Source organism: Neovison vison, chromosome X, assembly GCF_020171115.1.
Source record: "Neovison vison isolate M4711 chromosome X, ASM_NN_V1, whole genome shotgun sequence".
NCBI lineage: Eukaryota > Metazoa > Chordata > Mammalia > Carnivora > Mustelidae > Neogale > Neogale vison.
Window position 1 is genome coordinate 96,064,836 of NC_058105.1, and position 25,244 is coordinate 96,090,079.

Below are 25,244 nucleotides of genomic sequence, written 5' to 3' on the forward strand. Positions count from 1 at the left end.
ATGCAGGCATCCCACTTCTCCAGTATTCTTTCCAAAAGCATATAACCTGGATTTCATCATAAGCAAATATCAAACCCAAAGTGAAGGACATTCTGACCCTTACACTTCAAAAATAAACTGTCCCAGATTAAAGCCTAAGGAAACACGAGAACTAAATGCATTGTATGAGTCTGAACTGGATTCTGGGCCAACAAAAGGTCCTTAGTAGGGCAGCTGGTATAATTTCACCAAACTGTTACTGCTGTTTGCAACCAAGAAAACTAGCTAGGACACGTCCATGGGATGAGACAACCATGGGTGCACGCAGAGCTCCTTGAATTTAGTACTGTTGTTTTAAGCCTTCACAAACCTTAGAACATGGTAGTGCACTTAAGGCTCATTCCCACAAACCTGGGGCATTATCACCCCCATGTCGATTTAAAAACTTTGATTTGGGGGGTCCTGGGGTTGGGCCCACGTCAGACTCCCTGCTCAGCGGGGAGTCTGCTTCTCCTTCTCCCCTCCTCCCCCATGCTCTCGCTCTCAAATTTTTTTTTTAAAATAATTTATTTATTTATTTGACAGAGAGAAAGCACAGGTAGGCAGAGAGGCAGGCAGAAAGAGGGAAGCAGGCTCCTCACTGAGCAGAGACCCTGATGTGGGGCTCGATCCCAGGACCTTGAGATCATGACCTGAGCCGAAGGCAGAGGCTTTAGCCCACTGAGCCACCCAGGCGCCCCTCAAATAAATATCTTAAAAAATAAAACTGATTCAGAGAGTGAGGGATTTGCCCGAAACTGTTCAGCTATTAAATGGTGACATGGTGAACTGAATTCATCTGTAGGACTCTTGAGACATTTTAAACCTAGTGCGTCTTACTAATGGCCTTCTCCAGCAACTGTTGTTCCAAGAAGCGATTCTGTAGTCTTTCTGTCACAAAAAGGCTACAAAGAAACTGCCCAAGCCCAGTTAGGAGGCTTGATGCCACTGCAGGACCCAGTAGGCCTGGCCACTGACCCCAGTTCCTGTGTCCCTTAGAAATTGTTGAAGAGGGGCACCTGAGTGGCTCAGTGGGTTAAAGCCTATGCCTTTGGCTCAGGTCATGATCCCAGGGTCCTGGGATTGAGCCATGTATCAGGCTTTCTGCTCAGCGGGGAGCATGCTTCCCCCCGGCCCCCACCGCCTACTTGTGGTCTCTGTCAAATAAATGAATAAAATCTTAAAAAAAAAAATTGTTGAACATCCATTAAGAAGTGTGAGTTCATATGGGCGCCTGGGTGGCTCAGTGGGTTAAGCCGCTGCCTTTGGCTCAGGTCATGATCTCGGGGTCCCAGGATCGGGTCCCGCATCGGGCTCTCTGCTCAGCGGGGAGCCTGCTTCCTCCTCTCTCTCTCTCTGCCTGCCTCTCTGCCTACTTGTGATCTCTGTCTGTCAAATAAATAAATAAAATCTTTAAAAAAAAAAAAAAAAAGAAGTGTGAGTTCATAAAAAAAAGAAGTGAGTTCATGGCTTCCACATTATTTGGTACCGGTGAAAATGTGTTCAGATGACCATTCCTTCAAAACAGGCATAGCCAAAGAGTATGTCAATTCTGTATCATTCCTAATCGAATTAGGCCCTAAGCAGTACTTAACACATGCAGAATCTCAGATTTTTATAAACCAGGAATAGTCTACCAATTAGGTATAAAGGGATTGGGTTTTTTCAGCTTGTCGGTAGAACAGTCTGTCACGAGTCTAGCTTTCCTGCCTCTCACACAAATCTCGACACTGTGATTTATGTTCCTGAACAAATTAGACTTAAGAGCAAATCATCAGCAACAGGTGTAATAATCTTGGCAGAACATTTGTTTTAATTAATTGCTTTCTGCCTAACAGATAGAAGGGTGCTGATGCCATTTACCCTCTAAGGATAGTGCTGTCATGTAATTCTTTTCTCCCCTAGAACAGTCTCATCAGTTTTAAATTACAAAGACACTGGTTTACCTCCTATGTAACCACAACCTTCTATGGCAGTGTTTATATAAGAAACTTGTAAAAGAAACATGGATTTGTAACTACTCTGGAGCCTTATGGATTCCTGGCTTCCCAAATATAGGCCCTGTTGAGGGGCCAGGCAGCTAAAAACACCCTCACCCCCATAAACCTGCCAGGCAGTAGCAGTAGAGAATAAGTGATTTTGAACAGTGTCTCTCTTCTGGGTGAAGGTGCTTACTGGCTTGACCATTTGTGTTAGATGAGAGACAAAAAAGAAAAACCTTCCTCTATGGAGCCTTCATACTGTCACTGTTAAAGGCATCGTGCATTAAGTGGTAAAGACGCAACTAGCTTGATGCCCATCTTTTCAAACCTGCTAGCTTCAGTGTTATTTAGGAAGGATTTGGTGATTTTTCCAAAGAGGCACAGAAATGGCTCATACTAAACCCAAGCAGGGCTCCCAGAGGCAGGGCAGCGCAACCCTCAGACTGATTTTGCTACATAATCATGAAATTTAAAATTCTAATAAGTCTTTAAAATTATAACCTTTAAGCCTTTATCTTAGATAGTCCCTTATTTTGACCAATTACTTACTCATCTTTTAAATACTATAGGGAAATTTAAGCTTTCCCTACCTGAAGTCTAATGTGAATTCACATATTCTGTATAAATTCAATAACAAGATGGTAATAAAAATGTCTTCCTTGTCTTGATACTGAATCCCAGGAGGCAGTGAGAATAAACAAATGTAAAAAAAACCAAACAAACATGAAACCGTTTGTGTAACAGCCAATTCTGATCAAATAAAACCCGTAAGGATTTTATAAATTAAAATAGATTTAGTATTGAAATAACACAAATTTGGAATCATTATTAACTTTATTTGTCACTCTTTATAGACATTGGTCCACTTCCACATGAAAAGTAGAGAGCATTTACTTCCACTTAATATTCTAGAGAATGATGTACCACAAGCCATTAACAGTAACTTACACAGAGGAAAGTTACTAAAATACATTTTTTATAGTCAAGCTCCAAGATGTCCCCCCAAAATTGGTTTTGGGGTATATAATTACAGATATCTCTAACTCCACAAAGCTGGTTTCTTTTTAGATCAATGTATTTTTAATATCCACCCAACGATGTGGATCACCAGACTTGCAGAAGAGGTTACAACACAGCCACCCTCTGTCAGGTGCAGTTCTCAATCTGAGTCACTGGGGAAGCCCTCCCACAGTTTAGGGTGACTTGAAGTTAACAACCTTCTGACTTGTTTCTGAAATATTTACATCAGATTAAGACATTTAAAATGGTTCATGGTATAGAACAGCCCAAATGTCATTTTCACCTAGCCTGTGTAAGGAAGTTAAGCACTCCTAAGTTTGTCTAATAAGTTCAGTGCATTTTCCCCAACATAAATAATGCAAGCTATTCTAAATGTTTTACATTTATTTCAGTGCACATTTCCAATGTTAAATGGAATGAAATTGTATTAAATGGTTATATTTGAGCATATTATGGACTCTACAGCACACAAATCAATTCACATCAATACTATAATTCACTCTAAAAGAACATCACAGGGCACACGGAGAGCAAATTTTTTTTTATATATATAAATTTGAAGTATACCATCTACTTTTAAACTACACTTAAAGATTTAATAAAACAGCCAATTTCCAAACCCCTTTTCTAAGTCTGGCTTGAGGAAAGTTCAATCCATTCGAATCTTCTGGTTTGTCATCCTATAAATAATGCTGTCATATCCAGGATCCATGTTCCAGATATTATAAGAGGTGATAATCACAGCCAAGGCCAAGGCAATCATTATCCAAAGTACCATGTTGAAAACCACCGCATATTCAAGGTTATACTTATATGCAAGGTTATAGGGGCTCGATGGGCTCTTCTACAACGAAGAAAAGAGGGAAGAATTTTAAGATCGGAAATTATCCCCATTTGGTAGCTCTGATTCGTTTATCAAACATTTATTCCTAGGTGGCATTAAGACAAGCTTGTACCAGGAGAAGCCAAGAAGGGGAGCCTTCCTGGAAAGGGGAAATGCATGGTCAGTGGAAGTATAAGCCAGTCCAACTGCTTGAGAAAATGTGGTGACACCAGTATGGTCAAAGTGTGTGTATCCTGTGATCCAGCAAGTCCATTCCTTAGCGAAACCTTGTGTGTGTACCCAGAGCCACGCACAGCCATCTCCATTAATAGCACGGAAAATGTGGCAGGTCCACACAACGGGAGCCTGTGTGCCTCTGAAACGAGACTGGGCAGCAAACAACACAGAAGACGAGCAAGCAGGATTCAAGTGCCCGTAAAACCGAACAACAGTGTTTAAGGATGAAATCCGTTTCATGGTCAAAATGTAAAGAAATCAAGGGCAGGACTCATAACTCGGGACAGCAATTACTGGCGTGGGGGCACAGGGGTAGCACTGGGAGGCTCAGAGGAACAGGTATCTATTCCCTTCCCCACATGTTATACACTTAAGTATGCTCCATTTTCATTTTAAGAGGAACACAAATGGCTCATTCAAACCCGTCTTCCTCCTGCCGGGGCCGAGGTGGAATCTATCTACTGCTGGGCAAAGGCACTAGCCTTTGCTAGCCTTAGTTGTTCAGGAGACTTCTTCCACTCTGGCTGAGGAACAACAGCAAGGAGGAAACCAGCAGATGTGGCTAGACGCAGGTAAGGCATGGGCAACCTGGCCCTGAGCCTAGGTGCAGGGAGAAAACGTGCAGGAGTGAGTGACAGGGTCAGGTTTGTCCTAAAGGGACACAGAAGACAATGGAGCCCCAAAACCCAGCAACTGGCACACTATAGGCACCCGAATGTTTCCTTCAACCTGGACTCTTTCCCTCAGACTGGTGAGAGTGATTTCAGTGGGAGAGAGAGCGTGTGCAGTCACCCGTGTGGGGAGCTTAGGAGACAAATGCAAAAAGATTTCACTCCTGAAGACCACTTTCTTTTGGGGGGCAATCAGGTTCTTTCTCCCTGTGTACAACTCCCCGCACCTTAGTATGTTCCCAGAGCTGCCCAGCCGTCACCACCATCTAGCTGCAGGACGTCCCCGTCACCCTATGCGGACACTCAAGCTGAGCACCTCATTTCCTGGGGGGGCTGGGGAGACCGCCCACACAGAGCTGAGGGGCAGAATGGTCTTCCCAGGGATGCTGGGCACCAGCCTCTCGTCTCCAAGTGCTTTAGTCTAGTAGAATGAACAAATACGACACTGCAATTTTCAGATTACACAGAAATGTTAATTCTCTTCAAGTTCCTCTTCTTTATTTGCTCCCTAAGAATGTCTGTCTTGAGAGCTAAACTGTGCTCTCAAAAGCTCTTTACATTTTGTCAGTATTTCTAGATGCTCTGTACTAGGAAAATTTTCAGGATCGTCTAGCCTGCCATATGGTCTTAAATACAGGTCCTCCCACGCCCATTAGAATAAAACCATCTCTAACCAGGCACATCTAGATTAAGTCCCACACTGAGATCAGTAAATGGGTTCATAAATAAATAAAAGGGGAGTGTCTATCAATGACTGTAGCTACTGGCTCCAATTGCTGAGGCCAATGATAAGTAAGGTTCCTGGCCACAAATGTTCTGGAGCGTCCCCAGAGCTGCTCTGGTTTACATGCAAGGTACACACACGCTTTGCTCTGCCTGGTGCCCTGGCCTAGGACCCTCTAAATGCTTCCAATCAAAGCAAGAGCCAGGCCAAAAACTTGCAGACATAAATCAAATCCTTAGGTGTATGCACAGCAGATCCTGGAAAATGAGAGACGGGTCCACACAGACAACACACTTGCAGGAAAAGCAGACTCCAGGTGCGGAATCCTACATCGCACTCCCCCACAATCACTTCTGAGGTCTTCTCCTAAGAGCAATGTTTGAATGATCTTACTGGCTCCGACAGACTTACGCCCAACTCAGATTCTTGTATCATCTGATTACAAACAACCTGAGCCTCACTGTCAAAATACACATGCCTATGTGGATAAGCAATCTAGGTTTTCAATGAAATTGTTTCCCAGATTTACTGTTCATCCATGTCACCCACAGGTGATTGAGGATTTAGTGGGTTTTTAAATTTTAGTTTTAGAACAGTATAAAAATGTACTCACCGCTTGTTTTGCCTCAAGAATAGTCCTTGTCTTCCTGACAAGAGAGGTGTCAAATGATCTGACAGTCACTAATTCCACCACTGCATTCCCGCCATAAAGGTTGTACATGTCATCTGCAAACTGAAGACTTACTGACATTACTATGAACCACGAACAGGCACTTCATGAAATAATGTGGAAGCTCTGCGCACCCACGAGAGTATACACTCCCCTACTGGCTAACGAAATATGTGGTCTTAAAGGTTTGACTGTCAAAATACTCAGATAAGTGTTCATCTTCAACATATATTCAAATGCTCAAAATAAAATTGAGACAAGTTGTTGGCATATAAATTGGGGGAAGGGAAGTAGGAAAGGGAAATGAAAATTTTCCCAAGTGCTCGCTGGTTAATCACAAACACCTATAGAATTCACCTCACTGAAGAGCTGCAGGAGAGCAACTCCAAGGCCAGAGACAAACCAGCAGTTACCACATGTCTACTCAATGTCTGGTTCTGTGCTCAGGGTGTTCCTCCCATGATTTCATAGGGTTGATGGGGACAGAGTTTTGGGTAGGAAAGAGAAAAAAATTCTGGCAATGGATGGTGATGACAGTTGTACAATGTAAATGTACTTAATACTACAAAACTGTACACTTAAAAATGGTAAATTTTTATGTATTTTTCACAATTAGAAAAGTATTATGCTGGAGTTATTGACCCTTTCCTCTGCCATCTTTGCCAGCATTAGAGACATCCCAGCGCACACCACTGACCCACTCCAAGCTTCGTCACTAAAATTAGAGGTCCTCCAAAGGGGAGAGACTTCAGACTTCCATGAAGAAGCGGAAAGTGAAATGCTCATATTCTAACCTCTCCCACCCCATCAATGATTTACCTTTTGCAGAGCATCAACAAGGATCTTGGAAGCATCTCTGAATTGTTCAGAATCTTCCCCATAATGCTTCCCAATTTCATCCAAACCTGCCAGCTCCAGCGAATATAAATCAGGAGAATGATCCTTGGCTAGATGCTTATGTCGAGACAACTGAGAATGAACAAAAGGAAGTGGATAAAGTGATGTCAGACATAGCCACCTTGAGTTTGTATTGAACTCAGCTAGGCTGAACCGGGGAGGGGGGAAGGGGCTCAGTCTTTGGCTCAGGTCACGATCCCAGAACCCCGGGACTGAGCCCCACATCAGGCTCCCTTTCCCACTCCCCCGCTTGTGTTCCCTCTCTCACAGTCTCTAATAAATGAAATCTTTATAAATAAATAAATACATACATACATACACACAAACTGGGCTGAAGGGAACCATAGCAGTGTGCCTTAAGATACAAATAGCCTAGGCCCAGTGGGTTAAGCCGCTGCCTTCGGCTCAGGTCATGATCCCAGGGTCCTGAGATGGAGTCCCGCATCGGGCTCTCTGCTGAGCGGAGAGCCTGCTTTCCTCTCTCTCTCTCTCTCTCTCTCTCTCTCTCTCTCTGCCTGCCTCTCTGCCTACTTGTGATCTCTGTCAAATTAAAAAAAAAAAAAAAAAAGATACAAATAGCTTAAAATGGTGGCAAGCAGAATCAGTTGAAATGGGAGTTTCTGATAAGAGCAAGTATAACTCTCTGAATATTTAATAAAAGCTCTAAAAAACAAACAAACAAACAAATAAAACAAAACAAAAAAAAAACACCTTAAGCCAAAAAACCTCTGATATGTGGAGCTCCTGACTGGCTCAGTGGGTAGAGCATGCGACCCTTCATCTTCGAGTCAGGAGTTCGAGCCTCACACTGGGCCTACATCTGGCTTAAACAAACAAACAAACAAAACGCCCTCAGATTCGGGCATCAGTATGAAAGAACAGCTGGCTGGACCAGTTGGATCCCAGGAGAACATGAGCTACCCAGTGCTCAGGGAGCAGATACCTCCCGCGTGCCCTCCTAGAGCACTTGGCTGGCCCCCAGCAAAAGACCTCCAGACCTCCCCCACACCAACCTGCTGAATACCTTGGCCAACACCTTCAAAAGATGGCATACAGGTATGCTTTATTTTAGTCACTGGAGAAGTTTTTTTTTTTTTTAAAAATCACTCACACATACAAAATACACTGCAGGTTTGTTTTTTTTCCTTCCTGACTTGGTTGACAGCATTATTAGCCCAAACTGTTATTTCTATTTTAGACCCAAAGATACAGAAACAGGAATAAGTCTTAATGTCTTTCAAGAAATCAACCTAGCCAAGTCAGGTCTCTGGAGAGGGAGGCCTCTGAGGCCTGTGCCCTTGAGGACATACATATACTTACTGTCTCTCCTGGAAGGAAAAATGCAAAATAATCCCACTGTAACGAGAGAGGAGTTCAGAATTCCCATCACCACTAATTTCTCAACTTCCGTGGTACTGTAAATCTAGGGTACAAACTTCAATTGGTCTATCAGGATTCTTGGGAAATGTCTTTGGAACCAAAATAAATGAAATACTAGAGAAGCCAACTTACCAAACTTGAAATATCATGGAGCACTTGCAATTCAGAAAGAAAGAGCAGGTCAACCTTTAGAGGGTCAAAAGAAATAAGCACTATTTTAAATCTGCATCCAAAATCTGTATTTGCCATTTATCAAGCAAGGCACAGGACAGGATATTACAAATGTCAAGCACAGTAAGTGATTTTATGCAACAACTGTCCTCTATTTGGTAAGTTCATCTCAATTGCAAACTCGCAAAAAAACATTTCCTAATAAAAATGTCATTCCCAGCACAGTGACTAGCACTCAACAGCTAGATCTTTGATAATGGTATGATAAAACACCCAAACTCTCAAGTGGTTTTCCCTCCGGGCATTCCAGTACTCGGACACTGTGGTGAGGCCCTGCCAGCGGCCCGCTCTGCTCACATTCCTTGAACATGTTCCGTATTGGAGAAGAAAAGATGGCAGTGCTGGTCGTCCACGGTAGGTCAAGAGAAGAGGCTGCCACAAAGGTGGCATGCCACGTGGTGAAGACAGCGGGAAACTGACAGGAGTCGAAAGTAAGAGTGCCTCCCTCCACTAGACTGCTGAGAATGAGCCAGAAAGAGGAGGCAACGCATTCGAGATGGCAGTGAGTAACGGCCTCTACGTGACCAGACCGACACAGCTGCCAGTCAGTAGTTTGTATGACTCCTGGCCTGTCTGCCTTACCTGGTGGCAACCCCTGCATGAGAACAAAATACTATTTATTCAAGTCACCAAAAAAAGGTCTATTTGTTCATGAGATTCATTTAAAAATTACACTGAACAATCTACTCCAGCACAGTAAACTTGCCAAACTTGTCATTTCCTAAAATTCCACATCTGCTCTAAAATGAGGGAGCATAAGATGGAGAATCAGTAACGATATTCACGTATTCGATTCAATGACGGCGCGTCTTACTTCACTGTTCCTGCTCAGAGAATTGAGCGGAAGTGAATTGAGAACAGAGTTTTCTTGGAACAGGCGATTGCGGAGCTGTCGTAATGTGACGGAGAGATCTTCAAAGACCGAGTTCGCCTTCCCCACCATATACACTCTCTGCAAGGAGAATCCAAAATTTTGTTACAGTCTGCAGAAGAATTCCAATATACAGAATCTATATTGAAAAAAGTACATACACTACAGAGAGTATATGCAATTTTTCATACAAGTAGTTTTAATGTTTTCATTAGGGAAAACATTTTTTTAAAGCATCTGAAGTAAAAACTGCATCACTTACCTCCTCACTGGGAGCCAACTGCAAAACTACAGGAGTTTCTTCAGAAAATAAGGAGTGAATGGAATTTGCAACGCTGTCAAGACTGAAAGGAACTGCCTGAAATTTAAGAGTAAGACCTCAATTATCGTTGGAACCCGAGGGGAAAGAAAAACCACTCAAAAACAAAAGAACCTTAAAAGAAAACAAGAACCCCCACCACTTATGGAAATTCAGAAGACCCAAATCATTTCCAAACACAGCCCTTTTGAGGGCACGCATAAAACAGCCCCTTAGTGAGCCACAAGTCTATCTCCTGTATGTCTAGATGGGAAAGAACTTGCCAACATGAAGGACACAACACTCTTGCACAAGCCATCAGTTTTTAGTGGCAGTTCATGTACTTTAAGCAATTCATTCCGTTTTAATATTGTGTCACAATGAATGTATATTCTATTTTTTATTTTTTAAATAATTTTTAAAAAGATTTTTTATTTACTTAGTTGACAGAGAGGGAGAGATCACAAGTAGGCAGAGAGGCAGGCAGAGGGGGAGGGGGAAGCAGGCTCCCCGCTGAGCAGAGAGCCTGATGCAGGGCTCGATCCCAGGACCCCGGAATCATGACCTGAGCCAAAGGCAGAGGCTTAACCCACTGAGCCACCCAAGCACCCCGAATGTATATTCTATAATAAAGTATTGACTTGTGGGATGCCTCGGTGGCTCAGTCGGTTAGTCCCACATCGGGCTCCTTGCTCAGTGGGGAGCCTGCTTCTCCCTCTGTCTGCTTGTGCTCTCTGACAAATAAAATAAAATCTTTAAAAAATAAAAATAATAAAGTATTAACTTGTAAGAGGAGGTCTGAAGAATTTAAAGAATTAAATTTCGGGGCGCCTGGGTGGCTCAGTGGGTTGAGCCGCTGCCTTCGGCTCAGGTCATGATCTCAGGGTCCTGGGATCGAGTCCCGCGTCGGGCTCCCTGCTCGGCGGGGAGCCTGCTTCCTCCTCTCTCTCTGCCTGCCTCTCTGCCTGCTTGTGATCTCTGTCTGTCAAATAAATAAACAAAATCTTTAAAAAAAAAAAAAAAAAAAAGAATTAAATTTCACTGAAAGAGTACTAGACCTCATTTTTCATTTCAGAATTTAGAAAATGTTGGACTTAAGGGTTTATCTCCAGATAGACTGAAGACTCAGATAAAGCCTGTCACAAGAATTCAGAAGCCTCTATCTTGGGACCACATGATATCAAACTGAAATAACCAATTGTAGTAAAATCTACTTTTTTCTTGAATTTTTTATTAAAGTGTAACATACATACAGCATAGTGCATAAATCCTGGACTAACAGCTAGAGGAGTATTTCCAAATGGATACCTTCATAAAGCCTAACCAGATCAAGACAACATTATCAGCATTCTAAAAGGCTCCCCCAGCCATGCTCTCCACTCCCAAGGGTAACCAAAAATTCTGACTTCCATCCGCATAGGTTAGTTTTTACCCATTTTTTAAAAGAAGTTATGGTCACTCTTCCCTTCAAAAAATTGTTATTCTCAGTATTACTGCAGTAAAACAAGCAGTATGATAGTGTTTTAATGGAAATTTTTAGTGATTTTTTTTTTTTTAAAGATTTTATTTGTCAGAGAGCACAAGCAGGGAGAGCAGCATGCAGATTCCCCACTCAGTAGGGAGCCCTGACGTGAGACTCGAACCCAGGACCCCAAGATCATGACCTGAGCCAAAGGCAGACACTTAACTGAGCCACCCAGGCATCCTTAATTCCCTTTACTACTGAAAGGTTAATAATTATAAGTAGCAAATTAATGCTAACATGGTATAAGCAGTAATAAGTATGATTAATCTTTGATAAATTTAATTTTGATGCTGGGATTTCATCTAGTTCATGATACTGTGAAATAAAACCAGTTTCTTCTTAATCAAGATGTGTATTAACTCTTCACAGAATTCTCTTAAAATAAGTTGTGGAGTAACTGCGGAAGGGGGAAGAGTCCCATTTGCGAAAGCACCCGGTCACAGGGCCCTCTCCTCTGGCCGCCACACAAGCTTCGGAGGAACACAAGCGCTGGGACACTCTCCCGCCTTTCAGGTAGGGAAAATGGCACTTGTATCAGGAAAGTTGAAGATTAAAGGTAACATATCCTTAGCAATCAGCCTGGAGAAGCTGCTGAATCAGAGGAAAGCCAAACTGTGAAGGAAAAGAAAAAATAATACAGACCATGAAGCTCAAAAGGAAAAAGCTCAGCTGCTTAAAATCTCCTGTTTCCTTCCACTGTAGTACAAGGATGTGTGTGTTTGTCCTGGAGAGAATGAAATTTCTGTATCTATAGAACTTGAAATTCTAATGAAAGGCGCTAATCAAACAGAAGCTTCATTACGGAGAATTAAGACACTCTGGTTTATTTTAGATTTTGTGGATTTTGCCCTCTGAGTCTTGTATTTCATTCACCACCCACTGTCAAGAAAAGTGTTAGCAGTCAGTCAGGGTCAAGCAACAACATGAGCTCTCTTCACAGCTTCTACTCACGTAAAATAAGGCTAGTGTGTTAAAAATGTTGAGTTCTGGAGTGCATGCAAATTAAAATCTTAATAGCATTTTGGATTTGTATATATTTATTTTAAAGGGATCTTCAACAATAATTTTCACAGAAATTACATTCTTAATATTACTAACATTAAATTCTTTTTTTAAAACTGCCTTTGGATTTTTATGGTCTCCTTTCTTCCATTTATTCTAAAATTCTTCTGGTTTCTTCAGCTCATTAATTTCCAATCTTTTGAACTGTTTAACATGTGCAGTTATCAATTTTCCCTTCCTTACCACTTTAGCAGCACCCCACCATTTTTAAACACACGGTATATTCACTGATACTCAGTTTCAAATAATTTCAAAATTTCCACTGTGATTTTTCTCTTCAACTCATGAATTATCTGGGAGTCCATCTATTCCAACTAACTTTTCCTGCTGATTTTTTTTTTTTTCAAGAGAGGGGCACCTGGGTAGCTCAGTCGGTTAAGCATCAAACTCTTGATTTCAGCTCAGCTCAGCTCATGATCCCAGGGTCCTGGGATCGAGCCCCACATAGGGCTCTCTGCTCAGCAGGGAGCCTGCTTCCCACCTCTCTCTGCCTGCGTCTCTACCTACTTGTGATCTGTCAAATAAATAAATAAAAATCTTAAAAAAAAAAAAAAAGACACAAATAGTTCTATGAGACTTTCCCTGAAAAATAAGTTTAAAGAAAAACGTTTGCCTCCCCGTTTCCCATTCCCAAGGCCCCACTTTCAAATCCTTTGTTTTGGGGCACCTGGGTGGCTTCACACACCAGCGTGTGCCTTCAGCTCAGCTCATGATCCCGGGGTCCTGGGATCAAACATCAGGCTCCCTGCTCAGCTGGAAGGAAGCCTGCTTCTTCCTCTTGTCTCCTCTAGCTTATGTTTCCGCTCACTGTCTCTGTTACATACATACATACATGAGAGAAATCCTTTGTTTCCTTTTCTTTTTGCCACCATCTCTAAATGTGTTTTTAATACTACATCTTGATTTTTCCATTTGAGAAATCTATTTACTGCTGAGTATAGAAAACGAGGATTTAGCTTTCCCATGTCACCAACCACAGCAACCCCCCCCATTAAGTGCACTCCGTTTCTAGGTCTTCACCTTCCTAAGAGTCATAATTTTCATTGGATCCATATCATTTCACTATGATGACAATGTAAACTGTATTCTCGGCCTGCCCTTATACTGGACAATCACTGCTTTTTGGTTCTTGCTCCTCTAGTCCCTAATGGCAATGAGAAATCTGCTTTCTACTCATTCCTTTGAAAAGACAATGTCTTTTTTCTGATAGCTTTTAAGATTTCCAGTGCGCTTTAAACCTGAGGAACCATCTATTTTGCTTTTACCATTTCCAAATACATTTTTATTTACTTCTTATTTACTGAAGTATAGTTGACATGCAGTATTATATTAGTTTGCAGGAGCACAACACCGTGATCTGACATTTATACACATTATGAGATGACTGCCACGGCAGGTCTGGTTACCATCTGTCACCAAAGTGACTGCAATATTACGGAGTGTATTCCCCAAGCTGTAACTTTACATCCCCGTGACTTGTTTATAACTGGAAGTTTGTACCTCTTCATACCATGCAACTATTTACTCCATCCTCCCTACCCTTCCAAATACATTTTTAAGGTTTCATTTTCAGATTTAACTGCACTGTGGTCAGAGAGGGTGGTTTATTTGATAGTAATTACCCATTTTTTTTTTAAAAAAAAAGATTATTTATTTATTTATTTGAGAGAGAGAGAGAGACAGTGAGAGAGAGCATGAGCGAGGAGAAGGTCAGAGAGCGAAGCAGACTTCCCATGGAGCTGGGAGCCCGATGTGGGACTCGATCCCGGGACTCCAGGATCACGCCCTGAGTGGAAGGCAGTCGTCCAACCAACTGAGCCACCCAGGCGTCCCAGTAATTACCCATTATTTGTTGCGATTTGCCTTATGGCCCTTTGCAACTATGTACATGGCCCTTTGTAACTATGTCATATATGCTTAGAAATTATTTGTATTAGACCACAGAAAGTCTGAAAAATCCCCCCAAATCATCATACAGACCAGTCTTACAATGCCATGAGATTAGAAGCTGAAAAATTTAAAGTTATTTGAAAAGAACCCACACATTAAACCCTTCTAAATAACTCATGGGTTAAAGAAATCACCAGATAAATTATGAAACATTTAGATGTGAATATTAATGAATGCACCACATATCAAGGTCTTCAAACTGCCTCACGGTTTCTGTCCCTTTCTTGAACTCCTCCATGATCGTTAACATGTGGGTTTTCTCATCTCCTGGGGACTGGTCTATTACCTGTAGTTCTAAGGGGATGAATTTGGTTTTTGCACCTAAGGACTCGCTCATGGCATTTTTTCCTCACAAGTGCTCTGTAAATTATGTTTCCTCTTCTTCTTCTTCTTTTTTTTATAAAAAACCAAAGCAGCCCTGAGTGGTGGAGGCATCCCAACGGGGTGGATCGTGTGAACTGGGAGCACACAGCCCTGCACAGCTTGAGTCTGGAGTTCTGATTTCCCTTAGGGGACACTTGGGGTCCTCCCACCAAGAGAAGCCAGCCAGCTCCTCCGTGGCAGTCCCAGGGCAGCTGGGGTTTTACCAGCCCTCGTCCCGAGAACAACACATTTTATAGCCTCCGGCTTTCCGCAAGAAACTTGGAGGTCTGGTTCACCACTGTGGCTCCTGAGCTTTCCTTTCCTATCTGGCAGCTCTGTGTATCCCTGCCTTGCTCAAAAGTTCAGCTACGTGAGGTCTCAGTTGATGACTTCTCTGCGCTGGCAGTGGACAGAGGGCCTCTCACAACAGCTCGGCCTGCCCTACCGCCTGAAAAGCCAGTGAAGGAGTAAGTGAACGAGCAAAAGAGCCTCCAGTCTCCTACTTACACAAAATCACAGTTAAAATTCGGATGGGAAGGTGACAAGATAATGGACAAGAAAATGTAGACAAGAGAAGGGTGTTTATAACACAATTCAAAAAAGACAGCTGACAAGATTAAAAATGCATGCCTTTAATTTTTTCTAATACTCACATTCTCCAAAGGGTACGAAATGACACGGCCCGGGGGCAGAGCAAGCTTGTCGACTCCCTTCACCATCACCATCACCGTAGCCCGAGGACGATGGAACAGGTTTCCCACTGCAAGTCCTGGCCAAGAAAGGTCCTAAACATTGGAAAGCAGGAGATGGCGCTTAATTATCCACTCCAGGAACCATTTCCCCAACATCGGGCACTGAGCAGAGTCAAGGGGCTCCTGGACGACCCTGGCAATGAAAATTCAAGGCGTGGCGGGTGGGCAAACGTTTCATTTAAGGCAACAGTTGCCGTCTCCAAACCAGGAACAGGGATTTCGACCTTTATGTTCTCAAACTTCCACAGAACTACACAAAGTCTACTAGCAAGTCCTCTCAAACTTTTTGTGGAAGAAAGCGGACAAGGAAACAAAATGCAGGTCCTTTTCAAATCCCAGATTATAAGCTCTTTTCACAGAACCATGGGCGTCTTCTCCCCCGACACCGTCACTTGCCCTTAAGGACAGCCTGGCTTTTCTCTTTCATAAGGATGCAATAGAACTGCCATTAAAAGTCTTCTCTTCAGACTAAGCTTGTCATACATCAAATTCCCGCTGAAAGTAGCTCACATTAATTTACTAATAATTATTTCTCAGGGTTACTTTGACAGCCATTCGTAATCAAATTTAAGTCTGTGAAGGAGGTACAAACTTCATCCTTAAATGTAAGCAACCAGCCACGGCCCTACAGGGCGCTCAGGGGCTCCAGACCCAGGCCCGGTCGAGGCAGCACCCTCGCACTGCTGCTTCTGGCTTCAAGGGCACTCAGGACCCAGGAGGAATGATCCTTCGGCTGACTGGTGGTATCTAGAAACCACAGCAAAAGCACTGAAGTTCTGAAGTGGGAAGAGAGAAGTGGGAAGACAGCAAGACAGGGCAGACTGCATCCGTCTCCATGCCCTCAGCCGCAGACCTCTTGTCCCCCCAGGCTCTACACCCCCTCCACCAAGTCACGCAAGCAGCCAGGTACTCAACAGCTTACGGCTTTACTCCCACAGCTACTGACTGCACTAAATTCTTTGACTCAAGCAGGATGCAGATACATTTTATCACGTATAATACATTGCAATAGACTGAATGTGTTCCCCCGCAAAAGTCACGTTGAAAGTTATTCCCCAATGTGACAGTATTAGCAGCGGGCCTTAGGGAGGTTATTAGGTCACGAGGACAGAGCCCTCACGGTGGGCTTAGTGCCTTAAAAAAAGGAGCCCAGAGAGTTCTCAACTTCTCCCCACCATGTGAGGACATGAAAAGAAGTCAGCAGTCTGCAAACTGGAAGAGGGCCCTCACTAAGAATCCGACGGGCTGGCACCCTGATCTTAGACTTCTCACCCTCAAAACTGTGAGAAATGAATTTCTACCGTTTATAAGCCAGCCAGGCTATGGGATTCTCTAACAGCAATCCAAACTGAGACATACATCTATTGTGTACTGAAAAAAAGGTAAAATTGTACATCCTATTAATGGGGCAGATAATTCTCATATATGAAGAACATCAACACTATGAATAATTACATGGTTAATGATTGATGATGATTTGGTTTCATAAGCCAAGCTTGTAGCACGTCTCCAAATCTCCTCTCGACTACAAATGAGTTTTGCCTTTGTAATCTGTACCAAATATACCTACGTCTGCTTCTTGCTTTCTTGGGCTGTTAGCAGAAAAATCAACAAAAATACTTTCAGAAGTAGCTCCCAATATCTTTTTTAAAATACACATTACTTCTGGGCGCCTGAGTGGCTCAGTGGGTTAAACCTCTGCCTTCAGCTCAGGTCATGATCTCAGGGTCTTGGGATCGAGCATCGGGCTCTCTGCTCAGCAGGGAGCCTGCTTCCCCCTCTCTTTCTGCCTGCTTCTCTACTTGTGATCTCTCTCTAGCAAATAAATAAAATCTTAAAAAAAAGAATACACATACTTCTTTAACAGAGAAGCCCATGGACAATGCAGCCACGTCTGGGATACGTTCTCCTGGTATAGGCCAATTTCCATCTCGGAAAACAACAGACCCAGGTGATCTTAATATACTAAACTCGTTCCCCAAAACACCTGGAAGAAAACAGATTAATAAATGATCAACATCATACATCTTTTGCACCCATGTAGAAAATTATTAAGTATAAAACATGTTTACCCACTTTCCACCGACTTAAGATACTACGTATTACTGGACAAAATGCTGAATCCCAAACATCAACAAATTCTTTTTCAAATATTGCTCTATAGAACCGAAGTACATACATTCTGCAGAGGCACACTGATGAAACAGGATTCTCCCAATAATCAAAATGCCTTCCTACAGGTGTCTCTTAAAACGGGCAATCGGCAAATCGGCAAGAATTAGAAATAAATGGCATTTCTCCAGAATTTAAAAAGCAAACGAGGGGCGCCTAGGTGGCACAGGCAGAAAGGCATGCAACTGCTGATCTTGAGGCTGTCGAGTTGAGCCCATGTTGGATACAGAGATTAAGTAAATAAATAAAACTGTAAAAAAATAAATAGGGGGTGCCTGGGTGGGTTAAGCCTCTGCCTTCGGCTCAGGTCATGATCTCAGCGTCCTGGGATCAAGCCCCTCATTGGGCTCTCTGCTCAGTGGGGAGCCTGCTCCCTGCCCCACCCTCCCCACCCACGCCCCAGCGCTGCCTCTCTGCCTACCTGTGATATATGTGTCAAATAAATAAATAAAATCTTTTAAAATAAATAAATAAATAGGGGCGCCTTGGTGGCTCCGTAGTTAGGCAGGCATCTGTCTTTGGCTCAGGTCATGATCCCAGTGTCCTGGGATGGAGCCCTGTGCCAGGCTCTCTGCTCAGCAGGGAGTCTGCTTTTCTTCTCTCCCCACTGCCCCGTGTTCTCTCCCTCTTGCAAATAAATAAATAAAATCTTTTAAATAAAAAAGCAAACAAACCCCTGGCACAGACTAAAAAGAAACTTGAAATCTCTAAATTATTTCTGCCATCCACCCTGTCTTCAAAATGCAAATTTGTAAAATTCCTAGTATTTCACTCTAAAACTCGAGTAAGTCACCAAATCTTAGGAGAGATTTTTCTTCACATCCCATAAGCAAACCTAATGAAATGAGGACAGTCAAAGGCAGAGGGTCGGAGGAGGACTGGGCACGTTACTAGTCAGAAAAGAAACACTGCAGAGTTTTTAGAAGCCAATTGTAAGAAACAGTATTTCCAACGGGTGTATCAAGAGGCTAAGAACAGGATTTCTGTAATAATAAAGCCAGCAAGTCTTAGGGTAAGGAGCCTGAGATAAACAGACCAAGGATGAGAATAAAGGGCCTGTTTCATAAACCCTCCAAAGATGAGGTATCTGGCCTCTTTAGCAATTCTATGTTAACCCAATGATGTCCAGCTTGCACAAAGACAAGTAACTTATGGAAACTTTCAGATTTCTATGAGAAGATCAGCTCCAAGTCCAAAACAAATCTTGACCCATGCTTACCTAGCATGGGAAAATCAGACTTCAGTAAAGCATCACGGTTATTCTCTTGACCTAAAGAAAGCACCACTTACAGGGTATGGGAATAAAGTCAGAAGCAACAATAAATGTTTTGGTGTTGCGGTATTGACAGTAAATAAAAGGCCTCAGGATGGTGCTGATACAACATGAAGAGTCAGAAGTTTCAGTTCTGCACAGCTGCTAGAGCAGGAATTTCCAAAATGTTCTAGACGAAGGCAGGCCAAAAAGAAGAGCAGCACGGAATGGTTGTCGGTAACTGACAGACAGCCTGGTTCACGACAGCGGTGCTCACTGCCAATGCTAAGGAAAATGGGGCAGCAAGAGACCTACCCTTTCCAAGTCCCATACACGAATTTAAAGAACCATATTCGGATCTGGAGATAGTCCTGTTTGCCCTATTTGCTCAAACCTAGCAAAGAAAGCTCTGCTAAATTACTCTGCCCCAACACTGTAGGTAGACTCCCCACTTCTGTGCCTGCACAACAATCCTTTGGGAACCCTGGGCTTTTAGGAAAATTATAGGTGAGGCCTCCTAAACTGAGAAACTGCTGCTTAATCCAGGTTTCTCCTGGAGAGCCAACAGGAAGTCACCCATTCTCTACTAGAATATACCAGTCAAGAGGAATGCTGCCTCAACTTACATACCCAATGTTGGCCAGCAGTCATCTCCACTGTCCCAACTTTCCAATCCCCCCAAAAGTCCCTTGTGGTACTCAACTGAAAGGAGCTTCCCAACTTCTTGCAACTTATTTTATCACCCCTGCCTCAGTCTTACCAAATAACCTCACCTCCAGCTTGGAAAGAGAGCAGAGGAATCCCACCCACTGCCTGCTTCCTCTCCCCACCAACCACAAATTTATCTGCACCAGCGTCTGGCCTTATCTTCTCTCCCTCCAGAGGCTGGCAGGGACGTCCCTCCTCCAGTCTAACATGATCCCTGCATTCAGCCTTCTCAGGGACCTTCATTCACTCACCACTTAGTCATTCAGTGTTTATCACAGGCCGCTATTCTGGGAGGACAAGGGTCAGGAGTTAGGGCGCTATGTGGCTGCAGGCATAAAAAGCTGGCCAGTAGGACAAAAGCTCCACGAGGGCAGAGATTTCTATTTGTCTTGTTCACACAATATCCCCCAGGAGCTGAAAACAGTGCCTGACACACAGTGCTCAAAAAATAGTTGCTGAGTTCCTGAATGAAGCCACGCCTCCTACTACCAACTTCCCACTTTCTACGGGCTCTTTCAGCATAAAAATACACTTTGGGAAGGGAGGGGGCCCTGGGTGGTTCAGTCCTTAGGTGTCTGCCTTCAGCTCAGGTCACGATCCCAGCGTCCTGGGATCGAACCCCACATAGGGCTCCCCACTCAGTGGGAAGCCTGCTTCTCCTCCCACTCCCCCTGCTTGTGTTCCCTCTCACTGTGTCAAATAAACAAAATTCTTAAAAAAAAAAAAAAAAGTCACTTTGGTTGCTCCCTTTCTAAACGACCATCACAAAACCCCTCCTCTGGTCCTACCAGCCTCAGCCTCCCTTTAGAGGAAGGATCCTAGAAAAGCAGCCAATGACTCTTTGCTTCTCTACTTCTTCATCTCACATTACCACCTAACCCACAGCTCTGGACTCCCCTGTACCACCGAAACGCCTCACCAAATCCAAAAGACAATTTCAGCCCTTAATTTATTTAACTTCTCACAGCACCTGATCCTGGGCAACTCCCTCCTTAAAAGTCTCCTGGCTTGACCTTCACGAAGCTGGGCCATACCCCGCCCCACCCCAGTCCCTCTAGCAGTTTTGCCTGTTTCTTTCCCTTTCATTTTAAAACAGATGGCCAAACTTTTTCGATTTCAACTCTTTCAGTACAAAATATGAAAGCAGTCCCAACATAGATATATTTATTTATAAAGGGCACTCTTGTAGAATAGACTGTACATTCATAATATATTTCAAAGCACACAAAAACAAAATTTTAAAAAAGGATGAGATCTTGTGTAATATTTTTCCCAATTTAATCAGAAGAAAACATGAGACAAACCCAAATTTTTTAAAAAAGATTTTATTTACTTATTTGAGAGAGAATGAGTGAGAGAGAGCATGAGAGAGGAGAAGGTCAGAGGGAGAAGCAGACTCCCCAAGGAGCTGGGAGCCCAATGCGGGACTCGATCCTGGAAGTCTGGGATCATGACCTGAGCCGAAAGCAGCCGCTCAACCAACTGAGCCACCCAGGCGTCGCTGAGACAAACCCAAATTGACGGACATTTTACAAAATATCTGATCGGGATAGAGCCTAGGTGGCTCAGTGGTTGTCTCTGCCTTTGGCTCGATCTCAGGGTCCCGGGTCTCAGGGTCCTGGGTCTCAGGGTCCTGGGATTGAGCCCCGCATCAGCCTCTCTGCTTAGCAGGGAGACTGCCTCTCTGCCTACTTATGATCTGTCTCTGTCAAATAAACAAATAAAATCTTTCAAAAATATCCAATCGTTACTATTAAAAAAAAAAAGGAGATAAGAAAAGCTATAAAGTTCTAGTATCTTCTTCTGGAATCCCAAGAGATCACCTAGCATACTCCACTTTTGAGATGTAAGGGCTCCATTCTTGAAACTTGCTGCTTTTCTATCCTATATCCCTTTCCCTGGCCGAGCCTATCTATGACTCGGGCAGCAAACGCCAAAAACACTGATGGCTCCCAGACTTTAACTGACAGCCCAGACTGCTCTTCTGCCTTAGACCTCCGTACCCAACAGCCTGCTATGCATTGCACCCCAACCCCCTTTTTTTAAAAAGCATTTCCTTCTAAGTTCCGTGAGTCCTTCAAACTCATTAAGTTCCAAACTGAACTGACCCTCCTTCCACACTCTCCCTTTGTATTCTCTATCCGGAAGGATGACAGCACCTTCCAGGCAGCTGCTCCCACTGGCCATCTTTAAATCAATCCTCAGCACCACAGCCAATCACTGAATTCCACTGATTTTTTTTTTTCTTCTTATCTCAAAAACTTTCCCCTCCAGGTCCAGTGCACACTCCCAGGCCCTTACCGGGCTTGCCAGAACTGGCCACCTTATGACCTGTCACACCACTCTGAGCCAGCCTTTCCAGCACTTTTTCAAAACACAAGCGTGTTCATTCACCCATCAGCTTAAGTACCTTCACTCGCAGCCCAGAGCTGCTGAGACCAAACCCTAAACATAACATCCAAGAAACCTCACCAACCTTACTTCTGGGGGCTCCGCAACTTAACCCTTGTACATTCCAGCACCACCAAACTATTGGCTCTTTTGCTCTCACACAGGCCTTTCTGTCTAAACTGCGCCCCACCCCCGCCAACTACGTATTTCACTTATTTCCCCTGAAGCATTCCCCGCTCCAGGGGTCGGGGGGAGTTCCCTCCATCTCCCCATCCCGGGCTAGGGGGTAAGTATCCTTCCCTTTGGGAACTCCCACCATGCTATGCTGTGATCAATGAACAGTGGATGGAATCAATAAATGAAAAAATAAATAGGTCCTACTCTTGACCTCTGGGGCATTACTGATAACATCAAATCCCTCTCCCACATTACACTCCTTCAAGTTCCACGTGTTTGCCCTTGGCCTTCCTCTCCAGGACAAGCATCTGTTTTTCAAATACTCCTCATGACATGGTATTCATAACCCTAGTTCCCTTCCTCTAGTCTCTCTCGGGTTTAGTTAACACCATTTTAAAGGACTTATTTACTTCCTCAAATAGAGAAGTCCAATCTCTTAGAGATGTTTTCCACTAAATCACATTTAGTCATTGTGGAAAACAGTAATTTAACCTCAGGTGACAAGACCAAGGAATACAGAAACTGACAAGACCAGATTCTTAGTCTGTATGAACTAGACTATTCTAGTTAGGAAAGCATGCTCAAACGGTGTACAGAAGCAAATACTTTGCCTCAGACCAAAACAAACCAAAAAACCCTGAAACCTCACCGAATCAAAATAGTATCAGTCAACATTAAAAGATGGCATTTCAACAGATATTCAGTTAAATCACACTATGGAAGTTAAGATTTTTAAATTTCGAAAACTGAATTTAAAACAGAAGAAAAACATCCCTCAAAATAACTTACTAGATAGAGCAGGATAACCATTCCGGAGCCAGAAGCAGAAACCAAAGGAACAAAACATCCCTAAAACCTTAGGGATATGAAAGTAAGTATAATTATCATCGACACACAACCCTGAGCAGATAGATCTCCAGGAATGGAGCAGACCTACAGATTTCAAGACCGTCAGTGGCCTAAACCTCATGCAGAATTAAACCACCATTCCAAAAGTGGGTCGTGTCATCCCAACACCTCACACAGATTTTTAAGCTATAGATTTTAAATAGGCAGAGCCGCATTTCTCCAAGTTCTCAACTTGGCCTCTTGTTCGCCACCGTGGGAGTCCCCAGTCCAGGCCCTCATCATTCCCAATCAGGAGCATTTCCATCACCTGTGCCACAATACACATAATGATGTTAAGACCCATGCTCTGGGGCCAGCTGATCCGGGTTCAATTCCATCTTTGCTGCTTACTACCTGCGTGTTGTCGGGTAATTTATTTAAGCTTGACTACCCTGTAAATCGAGGATGTTGTCCTCTTCTAAGGACTACTGTAAAATTAAATGACTCAAATGATAAAAGGCCAAATACTAGCGGACTTGGTGAACACGAGGGAACCTAGGTTCCACTCAGAAAGCTACCATTTACTTGACATAGGGCTTTCAGAACGTGACTCACATCTTAGTTTCCAAATGCTTAAAATGGAGAACCCTAAAAAACTACTCAGAGGTACTCTGAATTGGCCTTTAGGAAGAATCCTACAAAAACAATTAACCACACCTCCAACTTTTGTATTCTGAAACATGTAAAGGAGAAGACTTCACCAATTACCGATGACAACCGCTAGAAAGGAAAACACCAGAAAAATGCAAGAAAACGCAGCATCTGATGGCAGCTCAGAAGTCGACTTTCCCTTCCTCGCAGACGGCTGCGGTTCCACAGTTAATTGGGAAATGCATCCCCGCGCCTCCGAATCCGGAAGACACAGGCGGCGGGACCCGCGGCCGCGCCTTCCTGGAAGAAGCGGAGGGCTGAGGCCGGCTCAGGTGCCCCCACGCAGCCCGGCCCCGCCCTGGCAGCTCGCCAGGCCTCGCCGCCACGGGTCGGTCCGACTGAGAAGGCCCAAAGGGAGGCGGCTGGGGCGAGGCCGCCGCCGGTTGCCCGCACTGCGGCACCCGCCCCGCTGCTGCCCACCTGCGGCCGCCCCGACCCCCCGAGGCTCCCGGTCACTCCTAACGCCCCCCGGCCGCCCCGGTCCTCACCCGCCGCCAACAAGGACAGGAGCACCACGAGCGCAGCCATGGTCCCGCGGTGGCCACAACAGCAAAGGGCGGCACGGACCGGGCCGGCAGAAGGTAAGCGACCACCGCAACGATAGTGGGTGACGCGCTCAGCCTCGTCCCGATTCCTTGAGACCGCCCCGTCGTCGCCTCCGCTGGGACGCTGCCGCCTTCTCCACCAATCGCCAGCTACGTCGCGGCCTGCGCGAGAGGCGCAAGCTGAGGAACACCAGCCTTATGGGCGGAGCCTAACGTGATAGATGCAAGGCCCTACCAATGGCAGGCAGCGATCGGAGAGCCGGGCAGCTCCGCCCCCCGGCCCGTGACCACCAGTCACGAGGTGGAGCGTAGGGCCGAGGGTCGGGGATGTGGGGGATGACGGAGCCCTTGGATGGATCTCAACGGCCCACGGGGTGGGGCTGCCGCCCAATTGCGGATCCCTTGGCCAATCTCCAGTGATGGTCTCCAACCGGGGTGTCTGCCTTTCCCGGTGACTTGGCTCCGCCCCGTTACGGGTGCAGCTGTGGAAGCTGCGGGGTTGGTTTGGATTTTGTTCTAACAATTGCACAGATGCTGAGCACCTGCTGGGTAGAAGCCTGGCGCCTCCGGGAGGACCTGCTCTCCAAGCAGGAGTGCCAGATAAAATACAAGACGCCTAGGTAAATTTGAATTTCAGATGAACCAAGAATGCTTTTTAGTATAAATATGTCGTGAATATTTCATGGGGCATGCTTATACTTAAAAACTATTCGTGGTTCATCTGAAATTCACATGTGACTGGGCGTCTTATATCTGGATTTGCTAAATCTGGTAACCCTATCTCCTAAGACTTTCCTATCCACCAGGAGTGACAGAACAAGAACATTAATTACTTCCTTCATCCATTTGCTCAGTGATAGGTGAGGACTAGACCTCCTATTTAGACCAGGATCTTCTCTTCCGACTTTCAAGGGTTTTTTTTTGCCTATAACATATTTTCTTAAATTTAAATTTTAGTTAACATACAGTGCAACATTGGTCTCTGG

General features: G+C 44.2%; 1 protein-coding gene across 1 annotated transcript; it reads right to left on the minus strand.

Moving 5' to 3' along the window:
- Window positions 1–2,815: 2,815 nt before the first annotated feature.
- On the minus strand, window positions 2,816–24,380 carry ATP6AP2 (ATPase H+ transporting accessory protein 2). Its single transcript, XM_044235928.1, has 9 exons — window positions 24,202–24,380; window positions 17,331–17,461; window positions 15,376–15,507; window positions 9,787–9,882; window positions 9,468–9,605; window positions 8,555–8,608; window positions 6,965–7,114; window positions 6,089–6,208; window positions 2,816–3,864 (listed from the first exon to the last, which is right to left on the minus strand). Exons 1-9 carry the CDS (start codon window positions 24,239–24,241, stop codon window positions 3,670–3,672), a joined length of 1,056 nt encoding a protein of 351 aa, XP_044091863.1. The 5' UTR covers window positions 24,242–24,380; the 3' UTR covers window positions 2,816–3,669.
- Between the last annotated feature and the right edge of the window lie 864 nt (window positions 24,381–25,244).

What these genes read in the sequence shown, in the direction of transcription:
- ATP6AP2 (XM_044235928.1), bottom strand. Translation starts at nt 24,241, where the DNA reads ATGGCTGCGCTCGTGGTGCTCCTGTCCTTGTTGGCGGCGG. An exon ending in CCTGTCCTTGTTGGCGGCGG is followed by an intron (nt 17,462 to 24,201) that starts GTGAGGACCGGG and finishes GTTTTCTTCCAG; the next exon opens with GTGTTTTGGGGAACGAGTTT. An exon ending in CTCTGAGCAGGAACAGTGAA is followed by an intron (nt 8,609 to 9,467) that starts GTAAGACGCGCC and finishes GACCCTCTAAAG; the next exon opens with GTTGACCTGCTCTTTCTTTC.